The sequence below is a fragment of the Loxodonta africana genome, chromosome 17 (assembly GCF_030014295.1).
Source record: "Loxodonta africana isolate mLoxAfr1 chromosome 17, mLoxAfr1.hap2, whole genome shotgun sequence".
Taxonomy (NCBI): domain Eukaryota; kingdom Metazoa; phylum Chordata; class Mammalia; order Proboscidea; family Elephantidae; genus Loxodonta; species Loxodonta africana.
This window is the reverse complement of record NC_087358.1, coordinates 4608117-4625061: the sequence shown is the minus strand read 5'-3', so window position 1 is coordinate 4625061 and position 16945 is coordinate 4608117. Positions and strand designations below refer to the sequence as shown.

General features: G+C 40.5%; 1 protein-coding gene across 11 annotated transcripts in view; it reads right to left on the bottom strand.

The window, feature by feature from the left end:
- The window catches only part of N4BP2L2 (NEDD4 binding protein 2 like 2), a 103474-nt gene that overhangs the window by 79997 nt on the left and 6532 nt on the right, over window positions 1–16945 (bottom strand). For 4 of the 11 annotated variants that reach the window (XR_010318168.1, XM_023547237.2, XM_023547239.2 and 1 more), the window contains 4 exons: window positions 9924–10048; window positions 6736–6824; window positions 6267–6343; window positions 3933–4088 (listed from right to left, as the gene is read on the bottom strand). Coding sequence is in view for 10 of the 11 variants with exons in the window: in XM_023547237.2 (XP_023403005.2) it covers window positions 3933–4088; window positions 6267–6343; window positions 6736–6824; window positions 9924–10048 (447 nt within the window). In the remaining variant the exon portion in view is untranslated. Of the gene's footprint in view, window positions 1–3707; window positions 4089–4828; window positions 4912–6266; window positions 6344–6735; window positions 6825–9923; window positions 10049–16945 lie in introns of those variants that run through there. The other 7 variants (XM_064269943.1, XM_023547242.2, XM_010589367.3 and 4 more) reach the window with 7 other exon arrangements.

Here is a 16945-nt window from a genome sequence, read left to right as displayed (position 1 = left end):
TGCTACCCTTGCTCCTGGGTACTATCTGACAGTGGCGACGTGTTAAGAATTTCTGTAGCATATTAAAATTTACTGTTTACACACACGCATATAGTCTCATACAAAAACTACGCCAGTCAGAAGAGACTAAGGAAAGCTACTAGATGTGAACTGTAACCGTCCCATTACAAGTTTTCTAAACTCAGTTTCAGAAAATCTCAATTAGAAACTGAGGCTTGCTCTAAAATTTACAAACCAAGCAAAAGTAAAAACTTCTTAAACTTAAAACATTGGACTATTTGAATCAACTGAGCCAAGGCAACTACTGCGTGGCAAATAAAAAACGGGCCAGAGAGACCCCAGACAATCACAACCTCTTGCTCTTTCAGGATCTATTTTAGAAACAATTTTACTTCTTACCATGTGAGGGATATTTTAGAGGAAAAAAATCTAGTAAACATACAGGGAGATCAACTGTTTCAATGGTATATAATTAAAATAAAAAAAATTGGAATGCCAATTTGACCTGCAAAGAGAAATAAAAACATCACCAAACAGGACACTCATTAATTTCTTAATACAATCTATCCTTCCTGGTAAATTTACATGGTACAGCTAAAAATTTTAATGGGAAAAAAATTACTTACATATTTCCTGAAATTTATTCTAAAAATCACTAGGCTCAATCTATTACTTCTCCTTCCACCAGGTCACTGTTAACAAAACTAAGCTATACTTCGTTAGGGTTCTAGACAAAGTGGTATAACTCTGAGTGGGCTGCAATCCTCAGTTACTACATTCACAAGGCCCAGGGCACTTCACAGAATCCCAATAAAGGCTGGCAGATCTACCTAGTCAAAGCACTAATATATTAACAATTAAGCCTCTTTGGCATATTATGGGCAGCGTGTCGCCTATCATTTTCTTTATAAATACTCACAGAACCAGCCTCAGAAACTTAGTCATTTCTTAAATAACAAAAAATTTGAGTACAGTCAAGACAAACTTTTACATCCTATGAAATCATGGAGTCTTTCAAACCTTATCTATATATAAAACTGGAAACTCCCAAAGTCTGTATTAATTAAACTCCACCATTCCAACAGCAAAAAATATAACCAAACCTTTATAAACCATTTCACTTTCAAAAAAGACATAAAATATAAAAAGCTACCATTTTCTTTCAGCAAGGTAAATACTTAAAGATTATCTATTTAAAAACCAGTACCAAAATTTCAACTTAATTAGCACACAAGTGGTTTTATTAACAGAATCATGACATACAAAAACTATAAATTTGCTCATCCCAAAGGAAAAATAATTTTTACACCAAGCCTATGAAAAAAACAACTAAATATAACAATTATACTGAACAAACTAGAACCTATATTTTCCTTAACTAAGATGTATTCCATTTTATTAAACATTACCACCAACGCCCATGCTATTCTCTGTGGTGGAGGCCAACTCAGAGTGAGGGCTAGGGGCCGGGGCTGTGCCAGTGAAATTCTCTCTGAATGGGAGAAAAAAATTTGATAGAGAATGTTTAATTGGTAAATTTCATATTTTTATAGACTTAGCACTAACCAACGAATTATAATAGTGATTTGATTATCTTTCCTTGTATATGCACTCCTCCATTCTGTTTCTATCCCCCCCACTCCATCAAAAAAAAAAAAAATGAAAATTAGCCAGACTGCTTGGAGAAACTGTTAATTTTCTGCCTTAAAACAAAAAACCCAAACTTGAAAGTCTTTAAAAATGTTAGTTTCCCTGTCTCCAAAAGCATTTATAATTTAAAAAAATTAACTGGTAATGGTTAATCATCTTTGAACAGTTATTGGGTACTAAAGATGTACTAGGAGATGAAGCTGTATTTGTAATAAAATCTGGACGTTTGTTTCAGACTTCATGTATAATGTGAGGAGCCCTGGTGGTGAAGTGGTTAAGAATTCAGCTGCTAACCAAAAGGTCAGCAGTTCAAATCCACCAGCTGCTCCTTGGAAACCCTGTGGGCAGTTCTGCTCTGTTCTATAGAGTCACTGTGAGTTGGAACTGACTTGACAGCACCTAACAACAACATATATATGAACAAATCCCCTCATGATCCCTCTTTCCCAAAGATAGTCTTCTACTTCCTCCAAATAAATTTGCTGAATTAAGAGTCTGTTATTCAAAGCTACGGGTTTACAGTACTATTGCTCCTGAACAAAACTTTATAAAGAAGAAGGAAAGGGATCCACAGTACACCTAAGAATTGTTTCACCTGACCCAAGGTTTTAAAAAATGTGCTAATTTACATCATAGAATACTGGAAAAACACAAGCCTGAGTATCAAGAAGTATTGCTCTGAAACAAAGGAATATATGAAAACAGGATGAAAAAGATTTGTATACGTGTACATAAGTATATATACATTTAGACAGAAAACACGAGTTAGCATATCCTGACTATCTCATATTTAGTGAAGATGAACAGAGACACGCATACGTATGTGTTAAACACGATAAAGCAAGGTACTAGCGGTTCACCTACAAACAGCACTGAGCAGTACAACACAGAAATCACACTCATCTAGCTACAGGCAGCTCATCAGACCTTGTTGAGAGTACTGCAGCTGGTTTTGAGCCTCATGAAGCTTAAAAAATAATGTGAAGATTTGGCAGGTTGTTTAAAGTTAAAAAGATCAGCAAAAAATTTTAAAACAATACCTGAAGGAGGATGATGGGAATCAGAATGGACTGGTTTAGGAGAAAGAAGTTTAGAGGCTATGAAATATCATCATATAAAACTTACGAAGGAGCATAACGTTTTTTAAAAAGTAGCATTCTATTTAGCCGGTTGGTCCTAAGAGAGTAAACCAACGCAAAGACCAACGAAATATCTCCTGTAAAACAACAAAGACTAAAGGAGGCGGTGGAGTTTCCCGTCCTGCTGCTGCAAGAGAAGAGCTGAATTACCCAGGGAGGTCCAGGCAAGGCTCGGCGGAGGCACGGCTATGAGTTACAAGACCCAGGAAACGAATTCCACCTCAGTTTTTTTTAATTTTAAGGGAAGAAAGCTGGCTCTATAGAAAAATTAAAACCAGAAAAAAGAAAATATCCTACAGGTTAAATCTTCTTATAGCCAATGCTAGGTAAGCAACTGTCTGAAATATTGTTTATATAACAAAATACTGCCTTAAACTGAATAGAGAGATGCGATACAGAGTTGCCTCAGGAACTTTTTCTAAGGACACAGATAATTCCCTCTGTACCCCTTCCAGCATTTGAGGGGGGGGGCGTATGGGAGGGGGTGTGGCTGGAGAAGGGTGATGAATATGTATATTACGGAGAAAACACCCCCAGGCGACTGACACATCTACTGCACAGCATTTGCTGGGGAATCTCATCTGAACTAAGTGCTGTGTTACACCTTCAAAATATTTTCGTCACGCAGATTAAACTGCCGAAACATAATCTCCTCTGTATAACGAATAACGGGGTCAACTAAGGTTCCCTGTGACAAATTAGCATTTCTTGCATATTGAAGGTAGTCAAGGAAAAATACTGAAACTTCAGGAAAAATGAGACTTAGATACGAACTATAAAAAATTGTTTATCTACAAAACAGATAAAACTAGTTTAAAATTCAACTGTAGAAAAACATTCTAGCTCCTACCCACTTTACTCAGGTGTTTTCATAATAACCAGAGGTATTACAAAAAAAGATTATAAAAACATTTAAAATACAATTTCTATAATTTTTATTTACAGTTTAAAATTTAAACATCTTGCTGGGAACATCCTTTGTGAGGCACTGGAGTCTTTTTATTTGACACTAGTTAGATGTTTCAGGACAGGCTCACTAATTTTTTTGGAAGCGCAAGCAACAAATGTGCCAGCTGCGAACAGCCCGCTCAGTAATCATCTGTGACACCCACGTGGCTGTGTGAGCCCAGAGGCCCTCCCCACCTCTGCCTCCCGGGCGGAGGAGGAGGTCGCTGCGTGCCCTGTGTGCCTTTGTGCGACGGCTCCACTGAATTCATTACAACGGAGATGGACACTTGGTACTCATAACGCTCCAACATTTGAGCAATCTTCTTCCGAGACACACCATGCTTATTCCTCCTGCCGAGACAGAAAAGCGTTTTAAATCTTTTCTTCACAACCTGTAGGCTTAGAGATTAGACCACTTTATAGCAACAGAATACAGATCTCTAAGTTATATTTTTGCAAATAAACACTTGAAGATGTATTTCATTTACCCACATTTTGTACAAAACAATCTCTACTGGCTCTCTCAGTTTTTAACATATTTTTAAAAGGTCTAAAATTACCATAATCGATTACGCCCCTTTTCACAGAGCCACTTGGTCACTGAGGGAAGAGCACATACCCACCCACCCCCGGCCTTTTGTTTAAACAAAATAAAAGATAACGAGACACTGTTTTGAGAGTTAGAGAATGATGGAGTGGGCTTCTAGGACTTAACAAAAATCAACATAAAACATCACTTTGTAAAACTAGTTTTAGGGCAGCTCCTGTAGCATGTAAAAGTATTATTATCACATCTCACAAACACTGCTGAGTGAAAGAAATCGACACAAAGTTAAGTTATAACGTTTGATATAAAGTTTGAAAAGGGCAAATTTAAACAATGTTGTTAAGGCAAAAGACGCTGTGGTAAAACTCTGCAGCAAGGAAGTGACAGTGATCGTAGCGGCATGCTGTCGAGTCCAGTCCGACTCACAGCAACCCCAGGTGATGGAGCAGAGCTGCCCCATAGGGTTTCCTAGGCTGCGATCCTCAGGGGAGCAGATCGCCAGGCCTTTTTCCCATGGAGCGGCTGATGGGTTCCAACTGCTGACCTTTTGGTTAGCAGCTGAGCACCTAACCACCGCGCCACCAGGGCTCCTTAGGGAAGTGATTACGAAGTCCAGAGAGTGGGTGCCTGCAGGGACGACAGGAAGGTGGGAGTGGGAAGAGGACCTGAGAGCTCCAAGGTGCAGTCAGTGCTCTCGGGTACAGGTGATGACAAAAGGAGCGCTCAATTTCTAAAAAATTTGCTGAGCTGTATATTCATGTTGTGCACTTTTCTGTGTGTTTACTGTATATGATAACTAAAAGGGGCTTAAAAGTTATTCTTGACCCTCAGAGAACTTTCTAAAATTTCTTTTTCCTCACAGTCTTCTGTAACTTGGCTTGGACACAACAAAACACACAGGGCCGTGTTTTACACTTAATACTGCAGTTCTAGATTTACTGATAATAATGTTAACTCATTTTTCCCAGAAAAGGGTCACAGCATTAAAGTTTATCTTTCAAAACTATTGATATTTAGATTCAAGATGAGAAAAAAATATAGAAAAAAGACAGAAGACAGAAGGAAAAAAAGATCTGCGGCTGCGAATTGGCAAGACATGACTAAATAAATCCATAAGATGCCAAAAGTGATTATTCAATCTCAATTCTTTTCCAAAATGAGTCAGATCCATGGAAGATATCAGTCAAACTGGCTTTGCTGTGTAAAGCCAATTTCCATTTAGAATTCACAAGTTCTGAAATCTCAACAGCTGTGAAAGTGGGCGTTTCTGGGGACTGACGTGGCAGCAAAATCTGAGCAGACTTGGACCCATTTGGCAGCACCATCTACCCTGAATTAATGTTAGATTGTTTGGGATCGTTCTCATCTAACTCAGCGTGTCTAGCTATGATCTGCTCCAGGACTATTAAGACCTTCCATTACGACATGTCGCGCCAAACTCTGCCGGGCCGTTAGAGTTGATACGTCTGCTGTAGTACTACTCTTCTAGATACAAAAAATCCTGAACTCCAAAACACATGGATTCCAAGATCTTGGTTCAGGGATTACAAACCTGTAGCAGCAAAGCTGGAAAAGGGGGGAGCGAGATAAAAAGACCAGGTAACTCACTAGAAAAAATGTGATGGGGCCTACAAGAGAATTTGGAAGGGCAATGCAGAGCTGGACTAGCTAAAAACCAGAGGGAAACGTTCTAATTCTCCCCTGCAAGTTACTACTTCTCCACTAGCATTCGATATACACATTTAACAAGGCAAGGCTCCTTGTCATTGTTAGTTGTCTTCGAGTAAATTCCGACCCATTGCGACCCTCTGCGCCACCCGGGGACCCCACCAATGTCCCTCTTCACAGAAAGTAAGATGTGCCACAGTCCCAGTTCACAAACAGCAAAGGGACAACAAGAAAAAGCTAGTAAAGAAAACTGACCATGTAGAGGAGAAAACAAAGAGAAAGAGAAGAAATCAATAAAAATGCAAGTGCCTTACTTTTCTAATTCTTCAGGATCAAATTTCCACCAAGTCTCGGGTTCATGAAACTCTACTCTGTATCCTTTTCCTATGGCCTACACAAAGAAAGGAGAAAAAAAAAAAAAAACACAAACCCAGAGAATACGTCTTCACGTAAGAAAGAAGGCAGATGGATACAAACTTCAACCAGACAGCACTTCTACATTTGCTCAACCAAGAACAATTTTTCTTCAAAAAATAATACATTTTGTAAAAATCTCAACTGGACAAACTCCAATTACCACCCTCAAGTCCAGGCAAAACTAACAGGAGGAGTAATTTTTTAATAAGCGCCACGACTAATTTTTACAAAACGAAGCAAACCAACAAACCTCTTTAGAAATGAGGACACATGTTTTACCCATTAAGAGCAAAGCAGCCAAATTTTCAGAATATACAAAAATTGACAACAATAAAAATAAGAAACCCTTTCGTATCTCGTATTTACCATTTCCACGTATGGTTTCATCTCCCAAGCTTGTGTGTTAGTGTTGTCTATTATAACTGGAGATCGCCCCTGCGCCATAGCTTGTTTGGCTGAAATGCAAGTAAATTAGAAGACAAAAACAAAAAACAGACTGCTATTAGGTTAAAATATACAAACAAGATAAAATTCCAACATCCGTTATTAAGAAACGTTCTACACCTCTGTATTTAACACCAACATTACCCAAATCTCGAGTCAGTGCCATGAAAAGGCAGGCCCCTCCTAGGTGAACAGGCAACTGAGAGACATGACCACGTGCAGTGTGTGTCCTCCCAATCAGGTGCTGGCTTTGAAAAACCAGCTGTAAATGACATTTTGGGGACAACAATTTGTTGAGCCTACAGCTAATCAAGTCTCCAGTCTGGCGCAAACTTTCATTTACAGGAGACGTTAAGAGACAGAGGGACGAGCTAAACCTGAATGTGGGCTGGGCACGAGAGGAGATGAAAAGGTAGGGACACAGAAGACAGACTTGTTAACTGAAAACGGCAAGTGACTGAACAACATTTAAGGATGACCTCACTTAAGCCAGAGGTAGAAAGATCTGGAAAGATTTATACTAAGGTATTAAAAGTGGTCATCTGTAGGTGCAGGAATATCTGTATTTTATGTTTATCTGTATTACCAATATTGTCCAATTTGCTACAATGTACAAATAATTTTTTTTAAGTAAGAAAAGCTAATATAAAAAAATAAAGTGCTATGCACTTATTACTTACCAGCAAAACTTCATAAGCCACATTTAAATGACTCGTGCGTTATTTCCCAGGATTATGAATTCTCAGATGGGGAATCGCGGGAGGATGGGGTTTTTAAAATGTACCTCTCTCTGCCCATGCCACCTCTTCCCCCATGAGGTAAGAATCATGGCCTCGCGAGCCACTGTGGATGATGGGAATGTGTGCAGCCCTTAGGTGCAGCAAAGAACCATAATTAAGAAGCCCTGACAAAAACAAAAAGGCTGAGGCAAAATGCAGTCACATGGGTGTTTTCTTGGGACTTAGAAGTCAGTAATTTCTACACAAGAGAAACTTTTAAGCAGTAATAACTACCAACTAACCAACCAGCCACGGTGGGATGCAGGTTTGGGAGAGGATAATTCTAAGTACCAAGAAACTTACAATCTGGGTCACAAATAGGATACCAAAATGCTATCACTACCCAGTACTCCATCCTGAACAGTGATCAAATCTTCCATTAAAAAAAGCTTATTAAAATAATTTTCCTTTATGTTTGACAAGCTTATACCTCCAAGAAGTTATGTGCTGGGAGATACTGTTAGCTGCCGTCGAGTCAGTTCTGACTCTTGGTGACCCCGTGTCTGCTCCGTAGGGTTTTCAAGGCTTTCAGCTTTCAGAAGCAGATCACCAGGCCTGTCTTCTGAGCCGCCTCCGGATGGGTTTGAACCACTAGCCTTTCGGCTCGCAGTTGAGTGATTAACGGTTTGTACCACCCAGGGACTCCTATATTCTGGAAGAGGAGCTCATTAACCAGATAACTTTAACTTGTGGGAACGGCAAGATTATTCTCTTCCCAGGAATAATCTCATCCAACAGCACATTCAGGAGCCCTGGTGATGCGGTGGTTAAACACTCGGCTGCTAACCGGAAGGTCAGTGGTTCAAACCCACCAGCCACTCTGTGGGAGAAAGATGTGGCAGTCTGCTGCTGTAAAGGTTACAGCCTTGGGAACCCTATGAAGCAGTTCTACTGTCACATGGGGTCGCTAAGAGAACAGATCCGACAGTGATGGGTTTGTTTGGTTTTGGAATACCACATTCCAGTGCACTCCACAAGAGCAGACTCCACAAGAACAGAACTCCTAAGTAAACAGGCTCCAACTATACTTAAATAAATAATAACGAGAGCCAATTTCTTAGACAAATTAACCACCATATCCTAAAAAAGAGGAGAAAGACGGCTTTGGAGATGCTTTGAATTTATAAGTGTTCTAAGATGAATTTATATCCTAATAGTAATAAACATGGAAACCCTGGTCGTGTAGTAGTTAAGTGCTATGGCTGCTAACCAAAACATCCGCAGTTTGAACCCACCAGGAGCTCCCTGGAAACTCTACGGGGCAGTTCTATTCTGTCCTATAGTGTTGCTATGAGTCAAAATCCAATTGACTCGACAACAACAGGTTTTTAATAATAAACATGCTCTAACATGAGGGCCCAGAGTGGTACAAATCGTTACGTGCTCGGCCGCTATCCAAAAGGTTGGAGGTTCGAGTCCACTCCGAGGCACCTTGGAATAAAGGTGATCTACTTCCAAAAAGCCAGCCACTGAAAACCCTGTGGAGCGCAGTTCTACTCTGACACATATGGGGTTGCCGTGAGTTGAAATCGACTAGATGGCAACTAGTTTTAACATGAGGCAAACAGATATGCCCGGAATGGTGCCTGGCATTTTAAAGTACTCAATAAAATATATGTTAAAAAAAGCAATTTTTCCTTAAAGGAAATAGGCCATGCTTAAAATTTTCAAAATGGCAATCTGTATCCATAAAGATTACAGCCAAGAAAACCCTATGGATGACACATGCCACAACATGGATAAAACTTAAAAACATTATGCTAACTGAAAGCAGCCAGACACCAAAGAACACATATTACATGACTCCATGTATCTGAAATGTCCAGAACAGGCAAATCCAAAGAAACAGAAAACAGGTTAGTGGTCACCAGGGGCCAGGGGAAGAGGGAGTGGGATTGACTGTGAATGGGTATGGGGTTTCTTTCTGAGGTACTGAAAATGTTATAGAATTAGACAGCAGTGATGGTTGTACAACTTTGTGAAGATACTAAAAACTTTATTTGTACACTTTAAAATGGTGAATTTTATTGTATGTGAAATTATATCTCAATAAAAAATAATGAAAAAAAAAAATTCCCTCCCCCAAAAAAGAAAACCCTATGGAACAGGTCTACTCTGTAACACATGAGGTCGCCATGAGTCAGAATCAACTTGATAGCCATGGTTTTTTTTTTTTTTTTCCCAAATAGATGATGCAATTGGGTCTCAAAGCTGCTAAACAGCTTGTCAAAGTCACTTAGCTGGTAAAAGTCTGAGTGTAGAATAAAACTCAGGTCTTCTGACTTCTAGCCAACTAGTACTCTATCCCAGTAGACTTAATCCAAAACAAACCTCTGTTCTGATTCCAGTCATGGGCATCACCGAGTTGATTAACATTATACCTGTACCCATCTTGATAGCGAAAATAGTCATCAGTGCTGAACACAATGCCATCACGACTCTGACCAAGCAGAATTCTGTTAATAAAAGAAATCATAAAGGTGCCATTTATGAAATCTATTACCACCAGTAATGAACCGCATAGGAAAGGTTACTGAATGAATTTCTGGTACTTACCTGTTGAGAAAACCAAACCAAACCCAGTGCTGTTAAGTCGATTCCGACTCATAGAGACCCTACAGGACAGTGTAGAACTGCCCCATAGAGCTTCGAAGCAGCACCTGGTGGATTCGAACTGCCGACCCTTTGGTTAGCAGCCGTAGCATTTAACCACTACACCACCAGGGTTTCCACTTACCTGTTAGGATACAGCAAACTGAACAGTACAGGAGCTGACCACCACTATAAGGGTTCAGATTTCAAATATCACGTCACACCTAAATCTACACAATCACGGCCAGTACCAGAACCTTTTAAAAGCAGCACTTCTATGACAGCCTTTTCAAACACTCTTAACCAAATCACAGAATTAAGTCAACTGTCATCCATTTTTCAACTTTAGTGAATTTGTATTTGGTGTATGAAATTCCCTAAATTTAGTGCAAGAGGTAACCCAAAAAGCAAATAAGCCTAAACAAGCAACTCATCTGGGGAGGACCGTATCTGACTCCATACAAATGGCTGTGAATTCATTGCCACGAAGCACAAATACATGTGACCTTCCAGGAGGAGTCACAGATCGTTCAAGGTTGTAAAACCTGTGATCCCCCAAAATATAATCGCTTTGAAAACTTTAAGAGATTAAATTACTAAAAGAAATGCTAAATTGGAAAACCATTGTTTTATATGCTTTTACAATAAAAACAAATTACTAAATAAAATTTATGATTACTAAATAAAGAAGAAACTCTCAGATTGTCCATAACAAAGCTTTGTCTTGACAACGTGATACCTGCTGCTGTCAAGTCGATTCCGACTCACAGTGACCCCATATGACAGAGTAGAACTGCCCCACAGGGTTTTCTAGGGTGTCATCTTTACAGGAGCCAATCACCAGGTCCTCCTCCCATTGAACCACCGGGTGGGTTTGAACTGCCAACCTTTTGGCTAGCAGCCGAGCGCTTAACCACTGTGCCACCAGGGCTCCTTAACAATGTAATATCACCTTAAATTTCCAAGGACAGAGAGGTTAATCAGTGTCCAGAGCGTCAGGAGAATCCTTGTAACTCATGAAAGAGACTGGGGTGTGCAAAGAAACGGAGAAAAGCAGTAAGAGAATGATTTGGACAAACAAAAGGATTTTTTGTATTTTGTTTCTCTTCTCTCTCAACCACTAGGCAACTGAGTATCATTTTGTAACTTTTTTTTGGAGGGGGAGAATGGGGTAGAAAGTGACAGAAGAGACTGAGAGCAAAAGAATATTGTCCCAGGATGGTTCAAGAATATTTAATCCACCAGTTCCCACAGAACTGACTCTGACTCATGGCGACCTCATGTGTGTCAGAGAAGAGCTGTGCTCCCCAGGGGTTTCGGTGGTTGATTTTGCAGAAGTAAATCACCAGGCCTTTCTTCCAAGGTGTCTCAGAGGGGACTCGAACCTCCAACCTCTCAGTCAGCAGGTGAGCATGTCAGCCACTAGCACCACCCAGGTACTCCTCAAAAACATTTACTTCCTACTAAAAACTAGGAAGGATTTCAACTACTACTGTGACAAAGATGTCATCTCGTCTTCTCTCAGCTTCTAATAAAATTACGTAAACTTTACAATAAAAATAAAACCGTATTTATCAAATAAAAACACTTATAAAATCAGAGTTCAAATTATTTCAAACAAATCACATGAAAGTCAATCATTTGGGTCTCTGTTCCTTGTCTTTCCTTGTTTTGGGGGCTGCAGTTGAATTGCTGTTTTTAACCAACCATAATTTTTCCAAAATATACCCATCCAACATCTTTGGCATCTTCTATAAATGCCACAATATTAACATTTTAAACCCAAAGCTTGATGACCTGAAAACAGATTTCGATCATATTCAACCATATAAACCAAACACCAAACCCAATGCCGTTGAGTTGACTGCAACTCATGGCAACCTCATAGGACAGAACTGTCCCATAGGGTTTCCAAGGCCGTAATCTCTACAGAAGCAGACTGCCGCATCTTCTTCCTGAAAGTAGCTCGTGGGTTAGAGCTGCCAACCTAAAGGTTAGTAGCCAGCAATTAACCACTACGCCACCAGGGCACTGCATTCAATCACACAATACCTTAGTAGTACTAGACTCTCATCTTTCCAAAATGCCCTGGTTTTCTTCTCCTGTGCTCCATTACAGGCAGTCCCTACGTTACAACAGAAATCCCTTCCTGAGTGTGTCTTCAAGTCCAATTTGCAGCTAAGTCGGAAAAGGTGCATATGGTTCTGGCATTCTGCTCCGTCCTACAGGGTCAACGACACTGGGTTTAGTGCGAGAAGAGGCTAGAAGCCTCTTTAATGATGTAAAAGCCGCACAAGCAGCAAGTGAAGCTGATTGTGATGACGAAGTTGGTGGTGGTAGGGACTGGTTCAATCATTTCAAAAGAGAACAAATTTGCATAATACTAAAGGGCAAGTACAGCCGTCCCCAAATCGGATGTTCACAACCCAGGGGCTTATTTTATTAGTAGATGACTTTTAAGATGTTAATAAAACCATACTCCAAGACTCTAGTAACTTCTGCATCAAAGAAATTTTTCAACCTCTCACAAATCAAAAGAGGCAAGGGTCGGTAAATCAATTTATGTCACTGAACCAGGTCAACACCAAACATGAACAATTCTCTACAAAAAGCATCTTTTTAAAACACATAAATCACCGTTACAGTAAATAATTTTAGCTAAGGAACTGCTTCCTCCCAGACGAGACAGATTGCTCAGATACCATTTAAAAATTTTCCTGAATAACCTCCAACTAGTTTTGATTTTCTTTTAATAAACCTTTATTTGGGGGATTTGTATTTTAAAAAATACCTATGTGAATCTGGAGATGTCTGATGCCATACCAAGCATTTGATGCAAAAATATTTGAGAATATTAGTATTTTCAAAATTAAAGATGTGGCATCTGCTTCCGTAGAAATTTACGGCCTTGGAAACCCACTGGGGCAGTTCTACTCTTTCCTACAGGGTCGCTATGAGTCAGAATCAAGTCAACTGCAACGGGTTTGGTAGCACAGTGGTTAAGCTCTTGGCTGCTACCAAAAGTTCTGCGGTTCGAACCCACCAGCTGCTTCTGGGGAGAAGGATGTGGCAGTCTGCTTTGTAAAGATTACAGCCTTGGCAGGTCCGTGAGGCAGTTCTACCCTGTCCCGTAGGGTGGCTCTAAGTCAGAATCAACTCAGTGGCAATGGGTATCACCACACTTGATCCTCACAACAACCCTGCCAATTCGGTATTAACCCAAATCCAAAAAAGAAAATAAACTCAGAATTCAGGCCACCGCACTCACACAGTCATGGGAGTGCCCCGATTAGGGGTCTCTTGAACTCCAAAACCAATGGCCTCTGGCATTCCCTGCCTCCTGGTCCCACACCTGTGTGGGTGGGCTGGATTTAATGACTACTGTCTCAGAAGTAGCTGTGGCAGGGTGTCACTTAGGGAGTGGAAGCCGTGCTCTCTTACAGTCCATGAGCTTTTACCTCCTTAGTTCCTGAAGGGCTTTGCACACCCCTGGCCTAAGACCACTTCACTCTCTAAACACTCCTTGAATTAAGAATAAAGAGACCTACATAGGGTTAATCTTTCCTCTGGAGTTCAAACTGACATCTCCCTGCTCCAAAAACAGGGAGGAAAAACAAAACATCTCTCTTGAAGTTATGGTACGTGTAGCTGATCCATGGCTACCAAAAATTACCAATTTGGAATCTCAGAACAACACAAATGTATTATCTTACAGTTCTGCTGGTGAGAAGTACCGAATCTAAATCATGGCTAAAATCAAGGTTTGGGCAGGCAGGCATTCCCTCTGGAGGCTCTGGGGAGAATCTGGTTTCCCCTTTCCAGCTTCTAGCAGCTGTCTGCATTCCCTGGCTTATGGCCCCTTCTCCACCCTCAGAGCCAGCAGCGCGCTCTCTTCTCTCCTCTCTGACCTCTGCTTACGTAATCATCTCCTCTCCTGCCCCCTCTTACCAGGGGCCTGCCCAGGTAACCTCACCATCTCGGAAGCTTTAATCCCATCTGCAAAATTCCCTTTACCATATTAGATAATGTATTCACCAATCCGAGGGATTAAGACATGGACATTACCCTATCAACAATAGTTTAAAAACAAAAACTGCTTTCTCATGTTCTCCTCTCTGTTTTATTTTCTGGATGCTAAGAAAGATCCTATTGTCTCAACCATCTCCCCAAATTATACAAATTTTCCTAGATCTTCTAGTTCTATTTTTACTTTTATTCCTTTCATCCACCTAGAAGTTATTTTTGTGAATGATGTAAGAAAGTGCTGTAAATATTTTCTTCCAGGCTGATAGCCAAATATCCCAATCCCAGTGCCGTCGAGTCGATTCTGACTCACAGTGACTCTACAGGACACTTATTAAACACTTTTTCTCTACTGATATAAAATGCCATTTTCAGGGACAGATTCCAATAAGCAAGACATACATGAGCTTACTTGTGTTCACTTATTAATCTGTAGTGCACAATGACACCACATCAAAGATATGGTGAAACTCTTGTGACACCGTGCACTACAGATTAGTAGGTAAATACAACTAAGCCCCTGCGTACCTTGCTTACCAGTGACTCCGTCCCTGCATTTATCATATACTAAATTCTCTTATATGCAGGTTTGATTCTGGATTCTCTACTCTTATCTATTTATTCTTTGGTCAATTATCAAAAAGTTTTGATTACAGTAGCTTTTAAATATATTCTCATATCTCGTAGAGCAAGTCTCCTCTTATAGTTTTGTTTGTTATCAAATTGTCCTTGTAGTTCTGACACATTTATATGCCAAATGAACTTCAGAATCAGCTTGTTAAAATTCATACAAAAATCCCTTTGATATTCTGATGAAAGTTACACTGAATTTATAAATTAAAGGGAGTAACGACAGCTTTACTCTATCGAGTCTTTCCATCCATAAAGCTGCCGAAACTCTGGCCAAAGCTACTGAAGCTGCCCTCACTGCCTCTCAGCGTCATCAGCAAAGGTTTCTTGGGCACTTATTGTCCGGGGGGCAGACTAGTTTGGTGGAAAGAAAAAGAGGCGAAAGGGATTGGAGATAGCCCTGAATTTAAATCCTAGTTTTATCACTTAAACGAAATGGGGCCTGGGATCATTTACCAAACCGTTGTGTGTGCTTGCTTGTTACACGGGACGTTGACACCTGAGGCTGGTGCAGAGGCACTACCCCACCTCTGAGCACGGGACCTCCACTGCGGGCACTCCATAAACTGTAGCTACTGTTACTAGATGGGCAGGGCAGGCAGCAGCTGCTGGGATACAGAGTTGCCAAGCCTGGGTCTCCACTTACAATCTAGATGAGCAGATCGGAACTGCATTCCATACAGCTATGACTACAATTTACCTTAAGATACTTCAGCACATCATGCCGCAGGTGATGTACGCTATCTCCTTAGCAGAGTCATGGGAGAGTCCTGGTTAGTGGTCTCCCTGACCCCAAAACCAATGGCCTCCAGGGATCCCTGCCTCCCAGTATTCACACCTTCCGTGTAATCACCTACTGTGTTCACTGCGGAGATGTTTTAAGCTGTGTCTCAAGCATGGTCACCTCAATCAAGAAAACATACCCCATGCTGGTTAAGGAGAAAGGCTATTCTCCAGAGGTGGCTACAAGAGGCTATTATTACAAGTGCTTCAACTATCTTTATCTCTGAACAGCTCCAAACATTCTGCTAACTAGCACAATGGGTTTCAGAAATGGGTTTTCATTTATTAAATTAACTGCTTGCTTATTAGGCTAAGGAGTCCTGGTGGTGCAGTGGTTAAGTGCTGTTTATTAGGCTAAGGAGTTCTGGTGCTGCAGCGGGTAAGTGCTACAGCTACTAACCAAAAGGTTGGCAGTTCAAATCCACCAGCCACTCCTTGAAAACCCTATAAGGCAGTTCTACTGTATTCTATAGGGTTGCTATGAGTCCCAACTGACTCAACGGCAATGGGGTTAGAGTCTTCTTAGTTCATTAGGCTAAAAGATGCTGAAAATACACTCTCATTGGTGAAGCCAGTAGTGTATAAGAAATGTAGATGAGCTAAAACATTTTAGACTTCCCACTCTTGAACAGGGTATGAAAGTCTAGCAAAGTCTACAGCCTGCACCCCTGGGAACAACACCCAAGTCTTGATCCTTAAATGGTCCCCATGTGTTCAACCACTGGGCCAAAGGATTCTGTCTGCCTGATGTCAACTACAATGGTAACAAAATTCTACCCCTAGAATATAGTTGAATTCTCCCTCAAATCAACCTTTCATCGAAATGTTAAAAAAAAAAAAAAAAATGTTACGTTGTCTAAAAGTACAAAGCATTCATAAGGTTGTATGAACTGGTTTGCACATAAAAGTTTCACTCATAAATATTTAGTCTGTATGTGTGTTAGAATTTAATATAAGACTTACTTTTATCAGAACCTGGTAATGAAGGGGAGAAACAACTAATTTTCACCCATTTATAACCAAAAACAGCGGTTAATGACTGCCAAAAGATACCTATGCTGTATTAGTACCTGTCCAAACTGGCTAAGGTCAGTCACGAATGAATGAAAAACAACGCTGGCCTGTGCAGCATACGCTGAGCGCAAAAAAGAGAGGTAAAGGCAAACACTGTCTGAGTTAAGAAGGAGGGTTACTGAGGGCTGAGGTGTTACTAAAGCAACACCTCCAAAAGCGGAGGCATTTAAGAGAAGCTCTGAATTAGCAGGGAGTCCCTGGGTGGTACAAACGGTTAAGTGCTCAGCTATAGACTGAATCCACCCAGAGGT